This window comes from Gymnodraco acuticeps, unplaced genomic scaffold (genome assembly GCF_902827175.1).
Source record: "Gymnodraco acuticeps unplaced genomic scaffold, fGymAcu1.1, whole genome shotgun sequence".
NCBI classification, from domain to species: domain Eukaryota; kingdom Metazoa; phylum Chordata; class Actinopteri; order Perciformes; family Bathydraconidae; genus Gymnodraco; species Gymnodraco acuticeps.
Window position 1 is genome coordinate 1,611,880 of NW_022989748.1, and position 20,465 is coordinate 1,632,344.

At 40.7% G+C, this 20,465-nt stretch overlaps 1 protein-coding gene across 2 annotated transcripts in view; it reads left to right on the forward strand.

The window, feature by feature from the left end:
• Positions 1–20,465, forward strand: part of dennd4c (DENN/MADD domain containing 4C) — a 34,438-nt gene that overhangs the window by 4,489 nt on the left and 9,484 nt on the right. The window contains exons 2-16 of one of the 2 annotated variants that reach the window (XM_034227124.1): positions 6,757–7,067; positions 12,722–12,974; positions 13,061–13,130; positions 14,123–14,292; positions 14,675–14,916; positions 15,007–15,073; positions 15,165–15,223; positions 16,144–16,288; positions 17,057–17,232; positions 17,346–17,446; positions 18,163–18,387; positions 19,303–19,448; positions 19,628–19,666; positions 19,928–20,058; positions 20,139–20,271. In XM_034227124.1, coding sequence (XP_034083015.1) covers positions 6,769–7,067; positions 12,722–12,974; positions 13,061–13,130; positions 14,123–14,292; positions 14,675–14,916; positions 15,007–15,073; positions 15,165–15,223; positions 16,144–16,288; positions 17,057–17,232; positions 17,346–17,446; positions 18,163–18,387; positions 19,303–19,448; positions 19,628–19,666; positions 19,928–20,058; positions 20,139–20,271 — 2,256 coding nt within the window. In that variant the 5' untranslated portion in view covers positions 6,757–6,768. The remainder of the gene's footprint in view (positions 1–6,756; positions 7,068–12,721; positions 12,975–13,060; positions 13,131–14,122; positions 14,293–14,674; positions 14,917–15,006; positions 15,074–15,164; positions 15,224–16,143; positions 16,289–17,056; positions 17,233–17,345; positions 17,447–18,162; positions 18,388–19,302; positions 19,449–19,627; positions 19,667–19,927; positions 20,059–20,138; positions 20,272–20,465) is intronic. The other variant, XM_034227186.1, reaches the window with a different exon arrangement.

Here is a 20,465-nt window from a genome sequence, read left to right on the forward strand (position 1 = left end):
CTCACTGCTGCTCGGCGATATCAAAGAAACTTTAAAACGTCACAACATTTGACTGGAATCACTTTATCTTACATTTTGTAAACCATGGGCTCGGGTCAGTTTTGAGATTTTTGGCTATTTTGCATTACAGATGGTAAACATATTTTCGAAATAAACATATTCATTAACTTTGAGTGAAAAACGAACAAACAAATCATAAGGTCCCTGCGCGTACATTTTTTTATTCGTGGAACATTGTGTTGGTCGGTTCTTTCTTACCTGATAATCAGGCTCTACATTTCTGTCCAGTACCTTTTTTAATGGTGATGTAGACAGCGTTTTCAAGTCTCTAATTGATAGGATCTTTACGATTATCCCCATAATGAAAATGTGCAATTGACCATAAATATACTGTATCTTTCCCTCCCGAATTGACCGTTATTACAGCTGAAAAAAACCACCCTTTTCCTTGGCAGATTCTCGCATTTGACATTTATCGTCAGTAGGCCTAGCGTAGCTTCTATTCTAAGAGCGCTTCAGCCGCCCTGTTGCATTTAGATGAATGTGTTACACTTGCACAGCAGCTACATGTGCACTTGTCACAATAGAGGTGTTGGTGTGACTTATCCGCCGTTCCTGTTATTTATAGTTCCTGCGTTAATTACTGCATCTACACACACTCTGTAAACATTGCTTTTTATTGTCATCTACTGTGCCCAGGGTTCAGTGCATGTCATGCTCAGCTGCTGTTTCACTGAAGCTGTGAGGGGATCTGCTGCTGAAACAACGGAAACAGACACAGCTCTGTCCGTGGTCCAGCATTACACACACACATGCTCAGACTTTGTGCATGCACACACACTCACAGGCTTTCACCCCTGGGGAACAAGCCTCCAGGCTCTTTTGTGTGAAGGGATGAGATCATTGTAGGGCACAACATGGGGGGATGGAGTGAGGGGTGTACTTTAATCTCTGTCTTTTAATTTGGTACCTTTGGAAATGAAGGCGTAGAAGGACCACCGGAGTTTTTTTTACAGCAGTCTAAGAGTTTTCCTCTGCCCTCAGGGGGTTTCGGGCTGCAGTGCCAACCTTTGACACATTTGCAAGCAAGTTGGGACCAATGCCACCGACAAGAACAAGAATGTAAAGGCTGGGAAATCAGGCCCGGAGGAATGATCCACTCAGTGTTAAAGAACGAAGAGTCATCATGGATCTTATTATGATCCTCAGTTGGGGCTTTCTTCTGTACCACTACTTACTGATTCAAACCACAATGTGCTATTGTCCTGGAGGCAGTGATCCCTCACATATTGTCACATTTTATTACACCTTGCCACATTTTATCTTTACAAAATCTGGATTAGTCCTCATCCTCTTCATGCCTATATCAGAGCAGCTCAAACTATCATATAATATGACAAACAAGTATTTGTACATTTCTTTCTCACACCTGTTGGAAATGAGAGTGTCACTACCGATCCATCTGGCCTCAAAAAGTCTAGAAAAAAGCACTAAATGAACTTAATATTTCACCATCTGCTCCATTTTCAGTCGCTGTTAGGGTGGAGGTCTATATTCAGAAGCTCATGTATAAGAAATGATGGTTTGAAAGGTTTTATATGTCTGAAGTAACAATGTTGTTTCTTTTGGGACATTAGTCAGTATTGGATATCTGGAGTGCTCTCGGCTTGGTTAAAATGGAGAAATATTCTAATTCTAATGAGGCCTGAATGGTAAAACCTGTTCTACATTGTTGACTTATTATAACGGTTGGCGGTTTTTGCTTTCACTCCCCTTATTCTCAGGATGCTCGATTATGGCAAAAATCGTGATCTCGATTATTTGGGTCAATAATTGATATCACGATTATTAAAAACGATTATCCATTTACTTTGAAAACATCAATTTATTGAAAAATAATGTTTTTAACAGTTGATTACCCTGAACTTTAAGTATAATTCAACTGAAAAACCAATAAAGATTTTTTTTTTTAAATAAATAATTGTTTTATTTCGATTATGTTGTTTTCATAATCGTTGCAAGCCAAAATCGTAATTGCGATTAAAATACGATTAATTGAGCAGCCCTAACTTATAGTCATGCCATATGTTGTTATTTTCAGGGTAAATTAGGCTACTCGGCGTGTTGTCATTTGGCAAGTCACTCCGGATTGTTCTCTTTGTATATCGTTGGCACAACTAGAAATTATAAATAAACATTTATCCGCATTCTACGTCAGCAATACTGTTCTCACTGGAAAAGGGAAGTCACTGATTCCATGAATGGCTTATGGTTCTGAGAAGAGGTTTGATTTAAAGTGAGCACTGTGGATAAAATTCTCAGAAAATATAACGGAAAAGAAAGAATCTGACAATCCAAGTTAAGGTGTTACATTGAATTAAACACAGCTAGAATAGAAGTAATAGTGACCCCCCTCCCAGACAAAGAGCGTGATACTGGTTCATTGGGGCTCCAGAGGAACAGGTTTTCACATGTTGAGGGAGGGGCTGAGCACCACCTTTTAGAGGTAGGGGCTCCAGTTACAACACAGGCCCTAACACAGTGGAAGTCTAATGGACCAGTATGTCTGACGTTTTCAATGGAAAAGCTTCACAATTTATGCCTGGAGGTTAAAAAGTGTTCCTGAATGTTTTCCACCCTGCATGCTGAGACAAGCGCAAATCCAGAGGGGCGGAAAATCCTCAATGTTACGTTCACTACTGTTTACAACAGCTTAAAAGCTTTTAGTCTAATCCACTGTCAACACCACCACCGCTTATGGTCACTACCTTGTTTTATATGCTCGCCAGACATAAAAGTGCCCGATATAAAAAAAAAGCCATTTTAGGTCTAAAACTGAGACGGCAGACTGTATTCAGGGAACATGTCAGCTATACTAAATGTTGAAAGACTTGCAGATCATTTTCCTCATTGAGAGTAACACTATAGCCGCAGCTCAGGGTCGTGTAGCCTGGCATTGTTGGGGCTCGGTTGCCATGGCAGCGCCAGTGTTAGTCTATTATGGGCTGTTACAAAGAGATATTTGTATGGTGTGTATGGAGGCAGAGGGGACTGTTACACACGGTGCCAGCCTTAAGAGTGAGTCCACAGCTGTGTCACCTTACATGCAGGGGAATACTATAGTATCAGTGGTGGTATGTTCAGGTTACTATCGCTTTTGTTGTCTTAAAGGTCCAAATAATAATTGAATGTTCTACTGTAAATACAGATGTGAGCTTTATGTTGCTTGTTCACTAAAAGACTCTGGAATTACGTTTTTTGAAAAAACAACCACTAATTGCGATTATGTTTTACTGATATTGCAATTGCGATATGATTACTCCATAGTAGAGGGAATGATCATTTTTGAAACATTATTCACATTAATCATTGACAAATATATAAAGAATTATCATGGTGTGATTGGTTTTAAGGGGATCTGTTCCAAACAAGTTTTTTTATTTATTACATTGTATTTATTAAAAGTCCTCTGCTGCTCCAAACACTTCAGATATCTTTTTGTACATACTTTAACTTTTTCCAGAATATTGCGCTTTGATCATTTAGGTGCAGTAATGTAGTGTTGGACTGTATTTCATGCAGAGACATGGGCACTGATAAAGACCCAGATGCATGAATGAAAGTTTATTGAATTCATTCATCTTCTTTAGTGAAACAGGTGTGTTCAGTGTCGTGCCACACACAAAGACCATCAGAGGGAATTTACTGGCCGGCCTTTGGTGAGAACACATTTAACAGCGTGTTTCTTTATAGAGCAAATATACTCTGAAAACATCTACCATTTAGCTTTTGAATAGGGTTTTGACTGGTGAGAGTAACCATGGATACAGTGCAGTACATCTTCCCAGAGCAATGAGTCTTGAAGCAGTTGTGCTTCGTCATGAAATACGAGCTGGAGACAAACATTATGTATTGTGTTGTGAAAAACCACATCTGGAACTATTTGGGCTTTTATGGATTTTTCAAGTACTTAAGTTTCAGTGCAGTCCTCAGAATGAGTCAATGTCCTAGATTGTGAAAGGACACTGAAATAAAGTAAATTCATAAATGGTGGTCTCTATATGCTACGCAAAAAATGTCATAAAGACTCTGCAGATGCGATTAAGAAGTAACATCAACTTTAATCTAACAGATAACCAATAGATGTTTCTCATTTAATAACTCTTTAAGAATTCAAAGAATGTGAGTGGACCATCCCTAATATCCATCAGGGCTTTTCCATCCTACGTTCCTTCAACAGCTGACCCTCCTGAAAGAATAGGTCTGCCATACTTCCCATCTTCATTCATGCACTTGTATTGCCGTGTTTGTTTATGGAAAGTGGAAGTCTGCTTGGATATGACCTGGAATGCAATGTACTGTTGTTGCAGCTCGATGCATAGGTTAGTACTCTATGCTCTTTGATTTCCTGACATTGTTGTAAAAGGAAAAAAGAAAATGGTCCCCGTAATGGGCAACCATCCAGCTACAGTTCTTCAAAGCTACCTGGCCTGTAAAGCTGGCAGTATATGAAACACATCCGTATTGGCTCGTTCACATGGGCACAATGCCAAGTTTAACTAAAAAGCACTGCTGCCTTCATTATTCATCGGATAAGGGCTTAAATGAAACATTAACTATTTCACACATACAACGCCTTAGTTGTGCAAGACTTGGTATGGCAGGCTCAAAGTCTAGAAAATATTTTGAGTATTTGTGTGGAAAATGTGTGTAACTAACGTGTGTCAGCTGATTGCTTTCTCTGAATAATTCCCTCCTTCTCCTTCCTGACAAACGTTGTAGTGTCCCCTAAAGCTTCAGGCAGGTATAGATGTATGGATGTCTTAGAAAGGAGATTTCAAAGTTGATTCAAATGAGCTTAAGCATGCAAGCTGCTTTAGTTGTATTCTTTCAGATTGTCTTTGCAGTACAACGCTCTTGCCTTTCAACTAGGGCTGCTCAATTAATCGTATTTTAATCGCAATTACGATTATGGCTTGCAACGATTACGAAAACGACGTAATCGAAATAAAACGATTATTTGTTTGTAATCATTACTTTTTTTTTCTCCAATAAATTGACGTTTTCAAAGTAAATGGATAATCGTTTTTTAATAATCGTGATCTCAATTATTGACCCAAATAATCGAGATTATGATTTTTGCCATAATCGAGCAGCCCTACTTTCAACATGCCTGTACCTAACATGTTCGTATGAGCAATCAATCAAGTCCTGAAAAAACTGAAAAATCTATAACGGGCATGTTACCGTTTATATTATTCATAAATTCCAGGGCTGTCTGTGTTTGCCATTGCCATGCAGAGAGGTTTCTTTTTCCCCCGCAGCCACAGCTGACTCACCACTGGAAAACTTGAACTTCCTGTCGGTCTCTAAACAGCTCTTTTGAAGGCGCCATGTGGACGTGTTGGTTTCTTTTTCTCCTCAGAAAACCAGTTGTTCTCCGTTGTGTCATGATCAGTTAATTGCGCTTCATTGGCACAGTAAGATTAGCAACGTTTTCAAATATTCTGCATCTACGATATGACGATATGTAGGAAGTGATCCACAATGCCTGTGAATGAATAATGGACTTTCACACCCGTTATTTCACTAGAGCTCAATTTCCAATGTAAGTGTTTACTGAGTCATCATCTGTTGGATTTGGCGACACGGTGAACTAGAAAAAAGACACTCAATAATAAATCACATTTATTGGCAGCTCCATGCGTTAAACTTCAGCGCCACATTTCCAGTGTTTTATAGACTTTAGTGTCTGCTTGATTTACGCTCTCGTGGCATTTCTAAGAATTCCTCGGTGCCCGGCTGCTCTCCCATGGCTCCGCTTTACCACCAGAGCTTTAACTCTCAACATAATCGAGCGCTGCGGTGATATACAATGGCAAGAGTGTGTTTGTAAATGTCAACAAATCCTTCTATACTTCTCGTCTTTCCTACAGTGTTTGCTTCGTAGTGGTTCCTCAGTCTTAAAGGATCCCTTTTATTGCCTTTGCCACAGTATAACTTAACATTCAGTGTGTATGTAATCCATCCCACTGTCCCATGGTGAGATGTGAGACACAAACATGCAGTGTTCTCCTGATTACAGAGTTTGAGAGCAGTGTAAAGCTAGACTGGTTTGCTTTTGTCATTGTAGGGCTGCACCAAAAGTCTTTTATTTAAAGGTTTTTTTTTTAGGTCTTTGAGAAGCTTCAAATGCCTCTTGACCTTTTTAATGTTGTAATCAGCCTAAAAAAGATGGACAAAATAAAATTGTGTGTTATTCTGGTCTGATAAATGTTATTTATGGTGCTGTTATTTTTGAACATGTGCAACCTTCAGTTGAGTGCAGCAAGAAGAAGAGACAAATGTTTTTTGACATCAATGAAAATGTTTCTGAAAAGCTAAACGTCCAAAAGATATGGATTAAGGCAGAGTATTTTGCAAGATAAAAACAGGGTTGGAATTTGGAAAATTGTTGCATCTAACTTTTTCTAATAACTGTTGACTCTGAAGTTGTGGAAAATGTTTGGAGTCTGAAACCATTGTATAAAGCCTCCACTGGAATCTAATTCTACAAATAGAAAAACAAAAATAGTGAAGCCTTATATTTTCTGCAACAGAAATAGGTACTTCAAATTAAATAAATAGACAAAAAAACCTTCAAATGTTGATGAAGAATTCCATCTAGCTCTAGTATCTTTTAGGTAAAAAGAAAATACGAAAGTCTGCTTAAATGTAAATCCTCATGAATCTCAAATCCCACTTCTTCCCCTTCAGGTACGCCCAGCCATGATTGAGGATAAGGGTCACCGTGTGACCGACTACTTTGTGGTGGCCGGGCTGACGGACAAGTCCACGCCTCTGGAGCAGGACCTCTCCGAGACCAAGTCCAGCGGGCCCAAAGCCCCCATCAGCGACCTGGCCGTCATCAACCGGTCCGCCGGAGAGACGGTTCCTGAAGGCTTCACATGCATCGACAGCACCTACAGCGGCCAGCCCGCCAACCTCAACCACGGCAGCCTGAAGAGCCCCGAGCTGTTCCTGTGCTACAAGAGGGGCCGGGGGAAGTCCCCGCTCATCGACATCGGGTGAGTCAGCCGTTTGTTGACATGTGGTAACGCCGGCTACAGAAAAACATAAGTGAAAATGCACCCATTGCAACCTTTTTGGTTGATTTTTTGCAGATTCTGATTTTCTTTCTTCCTGAGAACTAATGAGTAGCTGCCAACAACGTTTTGGTAATTGTTCGACTGTCTGTGTGCACAACTTAAAACCATCATGCAGTTCATCCGTGTTAATTTGAACCCAAAAAGCAATTGGATATACAAGATGGCTAGACAGACATACCATCCTTAAACAATGGTCAGTTGAAGAAACAGACAAAATAACTTTAAAAAAACACAACAAAATAAATAATTACATTGAAATAAATAAAAAACATTACAGGTATATTGTTAACATTAGGGGTTCAGGGCCATAGCAATGTAAAGCCTGTGTTTTTCTCATGCTTATCACGTTATGTGCAAGTCATTTTGACGGCATGACAACACATTTTGTTCGAGGAAGAAGGCAATAGGTGTGTTGACGCCTCCATTCACTCGCCCATGTTGCGTCACACAGTTCTCCCTCTTGGTTCTTATCCATCAATAGAATTTCTATGCTCATAACTCCGTCATGTCTCACTTCTTCCACTCCATTCATCTTAAAATCGCAACTGCTCTCACTATTTCACATGGGAGGAGAAAACGTGACCTGCATTTCATCACCGGAGCTTTGTGAGGCACTCCAGTTCTCCACACACCTCCGTCTTTGTCTGAAGCCTTTTGTGTCTCCCTCTAACAAACTGGAGTTTCCTGTTACAGGAGACGCTCACCCTCTTAAAGGATCCCCTGCAAAGTCCCGTTTCATTAAAGCTGTGCAAAAGATGTCAACACTTTGACTGTATCCTACTTGTTCTGTGAGGAATTTGGTTCATGTCATGTGTTATTGATGTGTTTCCCTGGTAAACGTAGCTTTAAACAACAACAAAAAAAGCCCTGCAGCCGTCAAAGCACAAACAGAAGATCGTATGTCATGTCATGTGTCCTTTAAGAGGTTGCACAACCCTGGTTAGCATGCTAACAGACATATGGGCCGCATAAAAGAGAAGCAATCTAACATCCAAGGATTCACAGCCATTGTCAAGCTGATGTACTTTGCATTTTGTATGGTTATTGCACCAAATAAGGCATGCAGTTTAATGAGACTTCACATGCCACCTCTTTTCTGCGTAGCTGCAAACAAACAGATATTATAAACAGACTCCAAATGAACAATTCATCACTGCATGGTCTATTAATAATAATGAAAGGATGCTGGAAGATAAGTTAATGCATTAGAGTATTGACTCACTTCCTGATGGTTTTACTACAGCACAGAAGGTCAGCTAATATTTTTGGCCATGTTGGAACATCCTCTGATTTCTGTTTCCACCTGCTGGTCTTCATCGTCCGAAAAAAGCCAAACGAGCGACCTGTAAATCATTCATTCTTCCTGCTGTCAGTGTGCAGCGTTCCCAGCCCGGGGCTCCGCGGCGCCACGACTCACTGTGCCCATTAGCACCCTGTTTTTGTTGCCCAAATGAGAATTTGCTGGCAGTTGTCCTCCTGGCCTCTTTGCCTCTTTGCATTCTTTTCAGAATAAATGGGGTGTCTCAGCACTATTGTATCTGTAGCCGGCCCGAGATTACACAATGTGTTTTGGGGTTTGTCTTGTATTAAAGAGGGCAGCAATAACAGCTCTCGGCCTCCCACGTGGCATTGTCAAGATGGAAAGGGAGGACATGGAGCATGCTGCCATAGAAGCCCTGCAGTCATGCAAAAAGATCCAGAACAGGGAGACGCTGCCTGCTCTCCTCACAGACACGTTCAGCTGTGTGCTACTCGACAGGAACGATTAGGAGAATGGCGGTGCACAATACATTTAAAGCAGGGATGGGCAAATGGCGGCCCGCGGGCCGCATGCGGCCCCCACCTCCTCTTTTTGCGGCCCTCAGATTAATTTATAAACAACGTAATTAATAAAGAAAAATAAAAAAATAAAACTTTTTTGTTTTACTTGTAGTACTGATACCGTCCACTAGACTCCTAGTTACGTCGCGAGCTGCGTACATGATTTCAAATACCGCAAAAATAATCTGTGAGCATTTGTGTGTATTGTGTTTGTTTCCCGGGGAAACCCTCACAAGAAACACCGGCTGTTGTTATGCCTGCTGTGACGTTAAGTTGCCTCTTGTAATTGTGCCTTTACAAGCTTAAGTTGTTTTTATCATCTGAATTTGGCGAAACAAGTTTAATATTCTAAAAACCAAGACATTGTTTATTTGAAATCAGATGAAAACAAACTGTCACGGACCCTGTCGTGTTATCTATGATTACTACGCTTTTCATTCATAATTTCAGCCGGAGGGAGGGAGAGTGGTGCTGAGGAACAGCAGAGTGCGGGTTGACAGGTGTCTGTGTGGACATTCCCCTTATTGAGGAATAAGGGGAATGCAGAGACTGGCTACAAGTGTTTTAGATTCAAGTTAGTGTTCATGACTTCATGTGTATGTCATGTTAATAGTTAATCTCAATACACACACATTTTCCGTGCTTTCCAATAGTTTAAAATAGTTTTATTCCACTGTTTAATAACCTGTTCAATACAAACATGCCACTTGTAAAAATGAAATAACATTTCTATGAACTGATATTTGTTTAGTGAGCTTATTAGAGGATGTTCCCTGAAAGATTGTAAAATGTCAATGAAGATGTCAGACTTAGTATATTTGTTAATAATTACATACAACACATGGAATTGTTGTGTGTGTGTGTGTGTTCCAAGTGAATCTGCGGCCCCCTGGTGGCCAGTACATCAATGATGTGGCCCCCACCACCATCAAAGTTGCCCATCCCTGATTTAAAGTGTTTAGTGAAGCAAGTTTGATTATATAGCACAATTAAATGCAAGGCAGTTCAAAGTGCTTTACAAAAACAAATATAAAAGCATTAAGATATAGAGGAACATAATGACATTCTAAGCTAAGTACATCTAAAAACAGTCATTAAAAAGCCAAGAAAATACAAATAAAACAAGTAGAAATATATAAAAAGGTATGATAAGGTATAATAACATATGAATGATTTAATAGGAGGCATCTGCTAAAGGCATCTTCTTTCAGCCTGCAATTAAATATGTGAGCAGATTCAAAGTGCGTTACAAAAAAACTATTAAAGCATTTAAGGTTAAGAGCAACAGAAACACATTAAAGCCATCTATCCAAGAAAATACAATTAGAACAAGCACAAATATTTAAAAAAGAGCTATAATAAGGTAAAATAACATGTGATTTAATAGAAGGCAGCTGCTAGAGAAAAGCCTTCAGCCTGGAATTAAATATGCGAGCACATTCTCCCCAGATTTGCATTTTTCTGGGAGTTTAAAAACTGAGCTTCGCCATGTTTTGTTTTGACTTCGGGGACAGTGTCCACCAAGCTGGATTTGAGGAGAATCTGGATTTTAATGTTTCCTTTACTGTCTGGGATTTGAATGAGTCAACTGGTAAATATGTCTGAATCACATCATCCATTGAAGTTAGGCTTCAGAGTGAAACACGAGCTTTAAGAAGAAGACAGTCAGAGGTGCAGACCACATACTGATCCTCTCTTTATTACAGGAGAACCAGAATTCATCAGTTTGCTTATTGTCTCTCAAGAAAACACTTTTTCCTATCAGTCTGAATGTGGATGTATGTTTATATGGCAGCATTGCAGTGCACAATGTTTGCAATGCTGTTTTTAATCCAAGATGACCTAAAACTGAATTAGTTATAATGTATTGTTTCTGCTTTGGAGGATTCCATGGAAGGCTGCTTCCTCAGATGCTTAACCTCATCACTCAGCGTGTGGTTGAATACTTCACTATTCGGGGGAAATCATCCAGTATCTGCTGTGTTGGTTCTTTCTATTTTACCGTCTTCTATTTTATCAAGTTTCAAACTCCTAAGTTGGTGTTTGCCTTCCATGTCGATTGTTTTCATGTTCAATGTAAACTGTTGCATCATAAGAATGTGAGTGTTGTCGTTTGGCTGCAAGGCATGTTTAAGAAACGAAAGCGATGTGTGCCAGCAAAACTGATCCATGGACAGCACTCTCTCTGAGCCACCAAATTGTTTAAGATAGTACAATGATGCCAGCTCTTTGCACTGCTTGCCAAATATTCACAAAATGTGTCCAGTCATTAAAGTCTCCTATCATGCAAAATGCACTTTTTGATGACTTTTATACATAAATATGTGTCCCCGGTAGGGATGCTCCGATCGATCGGCCGCCGATCGATATCGGCCGATACTCACTCTCTACCGATCGATCGGTGCTCTCTAAAAATGGCGATTGTGAGAGGAGAGGAGAGCATGACGTAAAATTATGACATAAAATACATGACACTTTTCTCTGTGCGTGGCAAAACAAGCTCGCCAAAATGGCTTCACCGGTCTGGCAGTATTTGAAGGTGTCCGAAAAAGACAATAAAATAGCGGTATGCAACGTGTGTGAAGCAGAAATCCTGCAGCTCCGCCCGCTGTGACGGACCGGTGAGCGGAGCAACACACACACTAAGAGTTAGACCTAACACACTTAGCTATTTGATCTACCTTTGGAACAAGCTAAACTAGTTATAAATATATGTATTCTTCACTGTCGGGTCACTCATTACTGGATCAGTGAGCTGCATGAGACGATACTGATTGGCTGTCAGGAGAGGGAGAGGGTAGGAGAGAGGAAAAGAGAGCGCTTCCGCTAATTTCTCCCGTGTTATCCAAAGTTAATGTAAACTTGAATAATGCACTTCATTTGAATGTAATAATTATGTTGGTTGTTTGTGGAAATGCCAGTGAATGAGCCCCATTAACTGAGTTTTAAACATCACTTTTTAAATGGAAGATCCCCATAGGCCCTGCCCACTCGATAGGATCGGCGATCGGTATCGGCCGATACTGATTCCGTTGATCGGCCCCAAAATTGGCGATCGGAGCATCCCTAGTCCCCGGTGTGTCAGTAGACTCACAAAGTGTCAGAAAATAAAACCCTCTCTATTTTCCTCCGTACACAAATCTCTAAAAACGGGGGAACAACGGAGCTGATCCAGATTTGCGCCCGATATGACGTAATATCGGAAATGTGGGCCGGCTTTACACCCACGGCCCTATCAGAAACGTCGCGGTATCCGAAACAATGCCCAACGTGTGTTGGACGTAATATGGTCTTTGTTTACATTAGCAAGCATCGCTAACACTCAGAGCTAACCTGTACTGGACAGAGTATGTGTAAAAAAGCAGGACATTAAAAGGTACTCACCTTGTGGTAAACCCGCAAGAGAAAAAGCATTTGAGCTCCATACTGTTTCAGAAATAATCCCTGATGTGGTTTGGAACATGATATGGCCTTTAATCACGGGAGCATTTCGCTGTATCTCCGTATCATTCTGAGCAGGCACAAGCTCCCCCTCCTCTTCTTTTTTTTTTCAAGCTAAGGACCCCGAATCAGCACTTCTCTAACAGGGCTGAAACAGAGGGATATGAGGGATGTCTAAAACGCATGATCTATTTGGTATTTTGAGCATAACACATCATAGACATGTTTTTTATATATTTGTATATCTGAGACTCATAATATATGCCTAAAAAACCAGACTAACATACCTACTTCCTGCTTGTGTTCCTCAGAGTGCTGTATGAGGGTAAGGAGCGTCTGATCCATGGCTGCGAGGTGATCCAGGCCACGCCGTACGGCCGCTGCGCCAACGTCAACAACAGCTCGGCAACATCGCAGCGCATCTTCATCACGCTGCGCCGAGCGCCGCCCGTCACGCCGCAGAACTCCCTCGCGGTGACCGACATCTGCGTCATCGTCACGAGCAAAGGAGAGACGCCGCCTCACACCTTCTGCAAAGTGGACAAGAACCTCAACTGTGGCTTGGTAATGTCAGATTTTTATTCCGGAGTGAACACTTTTCATCAGTATATGGAGAACTAATTTTAATGTTTGTGTTTTGATTATTTCAGTGGGGCTCCAATGTGTTCCTGTGTTACAAGAAGTCAGTGTCTGCGTCCAATTCCATCAGTTACAAAGCTGGTGAGTGTTTCTACTGATGCTTTACTGTTTAAGAAATTCACATCATTTTCATAGAGAAATAATTAAGGTACGAAGATATTCTAAATCCACTGTTATTTTAGATAAAAGGACTCAGGGAGTAGCTGGTTGTAGCATATGGTCAAAAAAAAATATTGTGTCTGAAGCCAAGAGTCCATAATAAATTAAAAATAAAAATATTCACAAACTCAAATTTAAGAGATGGCCACAAGTAAAGTAGTTAGATTTCTTAATTCAGAATGATGAGATAGTAAGTCAACATCATTTGACTCTTAGTCAGAGTTTGAGAGAGTATTTTTGTAACACATTCATCAGACATTGATATTAAAACATGTTCCAATAACTAGTCATTGATATGATATGGAAACAGCAGTGTAGTTTACAATGGTGCAGCTTTGTGTGTCAGTTACCTATTGTCTCAAATTTCAAGCGAGCGGCACCTTCAGTGTATATCTCCGATCTTGCGTTAGTCATTGTTTAGTACGGCTGGCATTTCTAAACTGCTGTGTGACATTTTGCCTGGCAGAATTCTTCCCAACAGCTTGGCCTTTTGGATGAATTCACCTTCATAATGAGTGTTTTATGACTGTGACACAAACATGCAGGCTTTATCTTTTTGCCCGGCCTTTTTCCTGTGAGAAGGCTGTTTATTCATCTCAGACAACAGCACTTCCTGCCACGCCCTTCGTGTGTGTGTCTGCAGGCTCGCTTGTGTATGCTCATGTTAACCTAAGAATGCGTGTGTTTTGTAAGATCAACATCTCGCCAAACAACAAGTTACACAGAGGAGCAGAACGATTATTTCCTGTAAATAAAACCAGATTATACTAAGTACTGTTTATCAGAACTACAGAAAAAACACTGCTTCTCTTCTTCATTTATTCTGCTTAATCCTCGCGGTGAAATAAAGCCAGAATTGTACAATACAACATTACTTATTTAAGTCATCATTTCTATCTTCCTTTTTTCTCCAGGTCTCATTTTTCGTTACCCAGAAGAGGACTATGAGTCATTCCCTCTGTCAGAATCTGTCCCTCTGTTCTGTTTGCCCATGGGTGCAACAATCGAGTGCTGGGCGCCAAACACACGAGATCCTCTCCCCGTCTTCTCCACATTTGTCTTAACCATCTCTTCCGGGGAAAAGGTGAGATGAGTCAAAAATGTGACGCAACATGTCCTTACTTTAACAAGCAGTCAATGGATCACTGTCGCTGTCTACACTGCACTGATTTAAAATAAAAATCCATCAATCAATTAAGTAAATGTCAACTAGTAGTCTCACTAAACTATGTAGAAAAAACTACTTAGAAATGACGTTTCTTTTTAGTTTGAGTTCATTTAACAGAATTTATCAGCAAATAGCAGTTCCTCCTTGTTTCTGAGAGAGAATGAAAATGTACTTAATAAAAGAATAATGTCACGGTATTGGTCTTCTCTGGTGTTAGCTCACTAAAATGGTACTTCCATTAAGGTTAAACCAAAAAGTTACAAAAGGACTCAAATAATTTGTCCGTCTCTGGCTCCAGGTGTATGGGTCAGCCATCCAGTTCTACGAGCCTCATCCCGTGGATCAGCTGAGCGAGAAGCAGAAGATCCAGCTGGGCTTGCTCACCACGGTGGAGAAGAAGATGATCCCTAACCGACCCGTAAACACCAACAAATGCATTTGCCTACTCTCCCGCTGGCCCTTCTTCGAGTCCTTCCGCAAGTTCCTGATGTTCCTCTACAAGCTCTCCGTCTCCGGCCCGCACCCTCTGCCCATCGAAAAGTAGAAATATACCCGTAACTATTTACATTGTTTTGAATGCTGCATATATTTTAAGACATTTGACCACATTTTGTGCTTTTCTCTCAACAGGCACATCTCCCACTTTATGCACAACGTGTCGTTTCCTTCCCCTCAAAGGCCCAGAATATTAGTCCAGGTGACATTTGTTATTATTGTCAATTATAACCATACTTTGACTTGTATAATTATGTTTCTAAAGTTCCTTATAATACTTTGTTTCCTTTCAGCTGTCGGCACATGACACCTTGATCCTGTCCCAGCCTGTGTGTACACCCCTACCCCTCAGGTACTACAGGTTTTGCAATGCTTAATCATTTCACAACAAACAAATATGTTCAGTTACTTTGTTAAAATTCTTCTTAAACCTACTGTAGGTGGCCAGTTTCAGTTTAGATGTTTTACTTTGAAAGGTTTGTTTTCATTTCAATCTGAACGGGGCAGTTTATGTTTGCTTTGTCTGAAAGAAAAACAGCTGAGCAGGCTAAAAACAAAAAGGAGCAGTGTAGTGTTGCAGATCAAATCCTCACACTTAAAAACATGATGGCATTGTTTCCAGTCTCCGTCTCCAGTTATAAACTCAGTTAAAAACGTTTATCAAATAGCACTTTTCATACACAAAGGTAACTTTAAGTGCTTCCCGAACCAAACACATAGACAATTTACAAAAATAAAAACAATAATATCCCCCCCATCCTAGGTAATAACCAGAGTAAGCCATAACTCTGTGATTTAAAAAGAAACAAAAACTTAATACAAACGCAGGACTGAAAAAAACAGGAATAAAATAAGACTCACATTTTGAATAAAAGACGATTCATTTAAAATCCAGATTAAAGAGGTGGGTCTTGAATTTGCTCTAGAAGAATGAACGCTCTTTGCCACCCTCAGGTCTTCTGGGGGGCTGTTCCACAATCGTGGCCCGTAACAATAATAAAAAGACGCCTCTCCATGGGTCTTTGTTTTCACTTTGTGTATGATTAAAGTCCAGCCCCAGAAGACCTGAGGGTTCGAGAGGGCTCATAGGTTAAAAGCAAATCTGATAAAAAGCTAGGCCCAAGACCATTAAGAGCTTTAAAAACCAATACAAGTTTTTGAAATTGATTCTGTAGCATCCCTTACGTCTCCTTTCTGTTTTTGTTTTCCTGCTCAAACCCACCCCCTCACTCTCCTCCTGTGCTCTCTCCCCCCCCCCCCCCCCCCCCTCAGCGGGGCAGATTACGGCACTCTGCTGATGAATCTGGGCTCGGAGAACTGTGCCACGCTGCTGCACTTCATCCTGCTGGAGAGTAAGATCCTGCTGCACTCGCTGCGGCCCGCCGTGCTCACCGGGGTGGCCGAGGCTGTGGTGGCTGTGAGTATTCACCATGTACCATTTCTGCACGAATATCATCAAAAATCATGATTCCCTCAGCGAGAGCCATGGCGAATATTACTCAAGTCATGGTCAGTGACGTCTGGAATCCTATCTTCTTTTTTAACTCAAAAGAAGACACGTGTAAAACAATATCCTGTAATAACCCACAGCATAAAGCCCTTTTTGGCAATAATGTGGATCAAATTCAGCCATTTCCCCCCAGGTTTGATATTCAATGCTATGTTATTACATTTATACGAGGCGTAGTTGCCTTCATAACAGTGTCATTTTTACATTTCTGCACACAATGGTCTCTACATGAAGAAATAATGACTTTTTTGTCAACAGTAAAAGTTTATCTGTATTCTCTGGATAATAAAAGCAGGTTGAGTCGTAATTCTCCATGAATGAATGACAACAAGTTAGCTAAATAACACCATTTGTGTTGGTGTTTTTCTTGTGAAGTTAACAATGGTCATTCAATGTGTAGGGTGTACATTTTGATGTGTGTGCATACCTTTGTGATGGTTGATTTAAAAAAGGAAAATACTACTGAAACGAAACATGACTGACCAATCTTGAATGCCAGGAGAGAGACCTGGCTGGCACCCCTGAATAAATAAAAATAATTAACAATCAGAACAGTCACAACCTTCACTTTCCTTTTTATAAGATGTATTTGCCATGTGCTGTTTATTCAAAGAGGTTTGTATGAAGTCACTTGTCTTGTTGAATTCATCCTGCTTCCCTCTCGTCTCTCCTCAGATGATCTTCCCCTTCCAGTGGCAGTGTCCCTACATCCCTCTGTGCCCGCTCTCTCTCGCCGGAGTCCTCAACGCTCCGTGTCCATTCATAGTGGGCGTGGACTCCCGCTACTTCGACCTTTACGACCCCCCGCCAGATGTCGTCTGTGTAGATCTGGACACCAACACCATCTACCTGTATGCTCTGATAGTATTTACAGCTCTCACAATGTTGGACTATTTCCAGTATTTAAATGTACTTTGTGCAGCTCTCCAGCTAACTGCGTTTGTGGTGTTATCGTGTGTTGCAGGTCTGATGAAAAGAGACACAGCAACTGGAAGAACCTCCCAAAGAAACCCTGCAAGAGTCTGGTTAACTCCCTGAGCAACTTGCACCACCAGCTGGCCACAGGTACAAACAACACCTCCTGCTTTATGGGAAAATATAATGACATGTTTACAAACTGCAAATATAGGAAAAGTTGCAACACAGTTAAGATAAGTTAAGGCAGTTGCAAGTACGTTTTTAGAAGTCAGTTATTGTTTGTTGTATCGTTTGAGCAACAGTCAACTGATTTAAAAGAAAATAATAATATATTTTCTGGTGATGAAAAAACTCAATATAATTTATTTGATGAATCGAAAGGACTATGTGAGGAAAAGTAGATCTTGAGGGAAATAACTAAATGTGTGCCAAGACAGAAGTTGTACAACAATAGAACAACAAAAAGTGCTAGTGAAAGTTAAATAAATTAAGTTTGAATTTATTTTATCAACTGATTGGTGGCACATTTTTTTCACTGAAATAAAAACCTTTAACTAGTTCTTGTACTTACTTTTAAACATTTAGTTAACAATGCATTCAGTTGTATTTTTGTCTGATAACCTTTTACTACATGTTGTAAGCCACGCCTCCTAAAAAAATGCTCCATGAGATTGTATTTCAATTGTTATAATATCTCTTGTTTTGATGTCTCTTTTAACCAAGGAGCATGCATACAAATACATTATTTAAAAGAAGAAGAGACGATTTATGCCATATTTCCTGTAGCTACTTTCCATCTGCAGTCTGTATGCAGGTACACACACTTAAACATAACATAGCCTCTTCTTTGTCGTGTGTTTTAGTGACAGTGGGTCAGACACCACAGGATAACTCGGCGGTGGACATGACTCCCATCGAGGCGGACTTCACCTGGCACAAGAAGAAGACGGCGCTGGAGATGGAGATCCAGGAGAACTTCCTGCGCTTCATGGCGTCCATCTTGAAGGGCTACCGCTCCTACCTCAAACCCATCACACAGGCGCCTTCTGTAAAAGCCACAGCTGCAGACTCCCTCTACGACCTGCAGGGTAACCCAGTCATCCATAGCGGAAATTAAGTTGATTTAAAGTGTGTTTAAGTCCAGCCTAAAACTCTGATACCTGGATGTTCTTCGTTTTGGAAGCTGTGCATAATTTACAGCTTTAAAAAAAGGATGACATCACCTTCTGTTTAATGTTATCGGCATCTCTATTCAAAGGAGCATCTCAACTATCACTCAACTGAAGTGTTTCTACAAATCAATCACCCCTCTCCTTGGCTGTAATAAGACTTGGCTGTAATAAGACTGTAATAAGACCTCCCCTCCACAGTTAGAGATCAATTTTAGATGCAGGTAGAGGATGGAAAAGGGCTTACGACACAGCATATTTTACCACTTACATTATAGAAGATGGATAAAAATACATTATAACCTGATTTATTTCTACCTGGAGTGAGTACAAGAATGTACAACTGCGTATTAGGTACATTAGGTTAAACATCTCAATTATAAATCTGGGAGAGGGTTTCAAATGCCAAGAAAAAACGTATAAGATTTAAGTCATAAATTCACAGGAGTGACATTTTTGTTGCGATGAGTGACTTTTTTGAAATTTGGCTCAAATGTCCACTTGGACTAGGATTTTGGTTGTCAAAGGTCCCTTTTGACCAGAACTCTAAAATGAATATGATTATTATGACAATTCCACGCAAATGTCTATGAATAAGATGATGACATTTTGGACAGAAATGAATGTAAACTGTAGCTAGATGTTTTTTTGGAGGCATACAACAGTGAGGGGGGGGTACATTTACGACTTCATCTCGGAATATTTTAACTTTTTCTATGGATTACCCCCCCCCCCCTGGCTCTTTTTTTTAACTAAAATGGACTGTGGTGATGTGAATGTTGATATATGGAATTTTAAGAAGTGTCACAACAATCTGCCCTTGCCTTCCTGCAGGATTTCTCAAAAGTAGAGACCGGGCCCACCAGAAGTTCTACTCCCAGCTCACCAAGACGCAGATCTTCATCCGCTTCATCGAGGAGTGCACCTTCGTCAGCGACAAGGACACCGGCCTCGCCTTTTTTGACGACTGCGTGGAGAAGGTGATTAGCGATGAAACCGGCGTCACACTGTTTTGTTTTTCCTCTGCTTCCTTCTGTGAACGGGCCTTTTGTTTTATGTTTTATTGGCAAAATAACATTTGTCCAAACTGGGAGAGCAAGGAAGCGAACATTTCCTCTGATTCATTCTGGTTCCTTTGCTCTCTTTCCTCTTCTTGCAGCTTTTCCCCTCTGATAAAATCACCGACAAGGGCGCTAAGGTAATACTGGGCTTACACTATGATCACATTTCCTCTTTTTAATGTCTGTGACTCAAATGAAAAGGTAAGTAGATTAGCCTTTTCCTCCTAAACATTTCCTGCTTTTCTTCTATCCTTAACTCCTAACCACAATCAAATAAGCATAGCAGATTGTAGTGTGCTTGTTGTTTGCTTGCCCTCAGCCAGGAAATGACCTACAGAGTGTGTTTATGTAAAGTCACAGTAGTCAGTCTGTATTGAGGCTCTGGATGCTCCCTGCAGGTCGAAGGAGAGTCATCTGAGGACACCAGACTGCTGGAGCTGGACGAGTCTCAGAAGAGTGAACACACTGTCTTTGTAATGCCGGCGGAGCCTCCAGCTCACGATGGAACTGAACCCTCCCCCAGATACACGTGAGCCTTGACTAAAGTATAGATACAACTCTGACTCTGAAGCACAGGACCCTGCAACAATCCTATTTCTCTCCCTGCAGATATAAAAGTTTCCCCAGGCTGCAGATGGAGCTGTTTGACTGTCCTATGGAGATACGGCCCTCCATCAGCAGCAGTGCGGCGGGGGCCAGTCTGTCCAGCAGCCCCGCCCTGCTGGCTAAGAGGACCAAGCAGGTGTGTGCACGTGTGTTTCAAGACAATGGAAGCGCTGATCATTTTATGCATCATTGTTGAAAGACATATTGATTAATAGGCAAGGCAAGTTTATTTATACAGCACCTTTCAACACAAGGCAATCAAAAGTGCTTTAGAAATGATAAAAAAGCAGATTCACACTATAAAATTGTATTTAAAAACGGTATAGTTGC